This window comes from Peromyscus leucopus, chromosome 16_21 (genome assembly GCF_004664715.2).
Source record: "Peromyscus leucopus breed LL Stock chromosome 16_21, UCI_PerLeu_2.1, whole genome shotgun sequence".
Classification (NCBI taxonomy): Eukaryota; Metazoa; Chordata; class Mammalia; order Rodentia; family Cricetidae; genus Peromyscus; species Peromyscus leucopus.
In genome coordinates this window covers 16,959,081-16,961,380 of record NC_051084.1, presented here as the reverse complement: position 1 = coordinate 16,961,380, position 2,300 = coordinate 16,959,081, and the positions used below count along the sequence as shown (strand labels likewise).

Sequence of the window (2,300 nt, the reverse complement as noted above, 5' to 3'; positions counted from 1 at the left end):
AGAGCATGAGTGATGTATTACACCTGTAGCTTTATACAGAAAAGCCTCACTTAAGCATGGATAAGGACACATGTCAATTGTCTCACTGGAGTCAGGTGTATAAGCTGCTCGTAGCTAGGTCTCTGGGGAGGATTCTCTCTTCCAATTGTTTACTGGTTATGTCAGCTCAAGGAGGAATTACTAGAGTCCTATAAGTTTCATGAGCTTCCTAGGGTTTGTAAATTTTTTTTGCTTCTGAATTTCTTGAACCCAATGAGCTGCCCTCTTTATCAGTCCAGGTAAGAAGGCTTAATTTTGGAAGAAACACCTGGCCCTTTTCCTCTTCCTAATCTCTTCTGCTTCTGCTTCTCTACTTTTCACTAGCCCATCTCGGTATAACCTGTCACTCACCTGGTCCACTGTTGCGGCTTGGATGGTATGAAAGAGTAAGTGGACGTGGAAATTAAGATGTTTTTTTTTTTTTAAATAAAGGCTCAAATTCATTTTAATTTAGAAAGAACGCTATTTCTCCCTCAGCTCTCCCCAGAGTCTCCATCCTTCCCCAGCAGCCTCCAGAAGGCCCTCTTGACCTCCTTGTTCCTCAGGGTGTATACAAGAGGGTTAAGAGAAGGAGTGCCCACTGCGTAGAAGAGACCAAAGAACTTGCCTCTCTCTTGGGCATAGGGATTTTTAGGCTGCAGATAGACAGCAATGACTGAGCTGTAGAAGAGGGTGACCACGATGAGGTGGGAGGAGCAGGTCCCAAAAGCTTTCCTGCGTCCCTTTGCAGAGCTTATCCTCATCACTGCCCTGGCGATAGCACCATAAGAGACAAGGATGAGGCTCAGAGGAACAACCACAATGAAGATACTAGCAATAGCCATCTGGATCTCATTAAAAGTAGTGTCCCCACAGGAGAGTCGAATTAGAGATGGGACTTCACATAGAAAGTCATCTATCTGTCTATGGGGACAGAATGGCAGGCGGAGGGTGGGAGGTGTTTGAACTGTGGATTGGACCAAACCTATAGCCCAGGCCACAGCGGCCAGTTGCCGACACAGGCGGGGGTGGATGATGGTGGCATAGTGCAGGGGCTGGCAGACTGCCACATAGCGGTCAAAGGCCATCACTGTCAGGAGGATGCACTCGGTTGTTCCCAAGGACCTGAAGATGAAGAGCTGGACAAAGCATCCCAGGAAGCTGATGGTCTTTGTGGGTCCCCAGAGGTTGACCAGCATCTGGGGCACACAGGTTGTGGTGAAGCAGAGGTCCAAGAAGGAGAGGTTTGAGAGGAAGAAGTACATTGGAGAGTGGAGCCTGGGGTCCAGTGTGGACAGCAGGAGGATGAGTGTGTTTCCTAGGAGTGTGAGGAGGTAGGAACACAAGACAACCACAAAGAGAATCTTTTCCAGGTGTGGGTTTTCAGAGAAGCCCAGCAGGAAGAAGCCTGCTGGGGAGCTGTGGTTGGCCATGGCCTTTTGTGTCTGGTTGGAGGGATGAAGCCTTCGGACAGTGTATTTCAATTTGTTCTGTAAAGTTCACTTGTCAGTACACTTGAGGTGGATGCTCCTCTTCTCCCTCTACTCCCTATGCTCTCTTTCCTGGATCACCATCAAGTCCCTTTCTCTTTCCTTTTCTTACAGGTCAAAAGTCTAGTGTCTGAGAATAAAGCAGGAATGTCCTGGAAAATGGGTGGATTCTCATACTGGTACCTCTGAATTCTCAGCTAAGGACAAAAGAGGCTGATGAAAAACATGAATCATTAATCACTTAGTTTTCATTGTTTCAACAAACATTTATTGAGTACCATTTATGATCTGAACACTGCAACTATTGACTTTGTTCTCTACGAGTATTAGCAGTTGTAAGGAACTGTGTGGTTGGATTAATGACTTGATGGTGAACAGTGTAGAACTGGTCTCATTTTCTTCTTTTGAAAGGCTAATTTTTAAAAAAATTTAACATGTGTCATTCAAATGTCTCATTTGCTTAAACCTTATTGTCCTATTCTAGTTGTGGGTTACTGTCTGAAGGACAGATGCCTTCTTTGTATTTTCTTTTTGTTTAATTAACATTTTTTCATTTATTTTACATATGGAGGACAGTTTCCCCTCCTTCCTCTCCTCCCATTCCCTGCCCACACTGCCCCTGCCTTCCATCTAACCTGCTTCCCATCCACTCCTCCTGCTCTCACTTTTAAGTGTGGACATGGATTTGATGATCACTCATATTTTGTCTCCAGTACACTTTTTCAGAAGATTATTATAATTATTATTTTTGCATAGTATCTAGCCAGGATTCACATACTATACACAGTTCCT

At 44.8% G+C, this 2,300-nt stretch overlaps 1 protein-coding gene across 1 annotated transcript; it reads right to left on the bottom strand.

The window, feature by feature from the left end:
* Positions 1-512: 512 nt before the first annotated feature.
* Positions 513-1,451, bottom strand: LOC114682680 (olfactory receptor 2H2-like). The gene has a single exon (XM_028856650.1). It carries the CDS (start codon positions 1,449-1,451, stop codon positions 513-515), a length of 939 nt encoding a protein of 312 aa, XP_028712483.1.
* Positions 1,452-2,300: the final 849 nt, after the last annotated feature.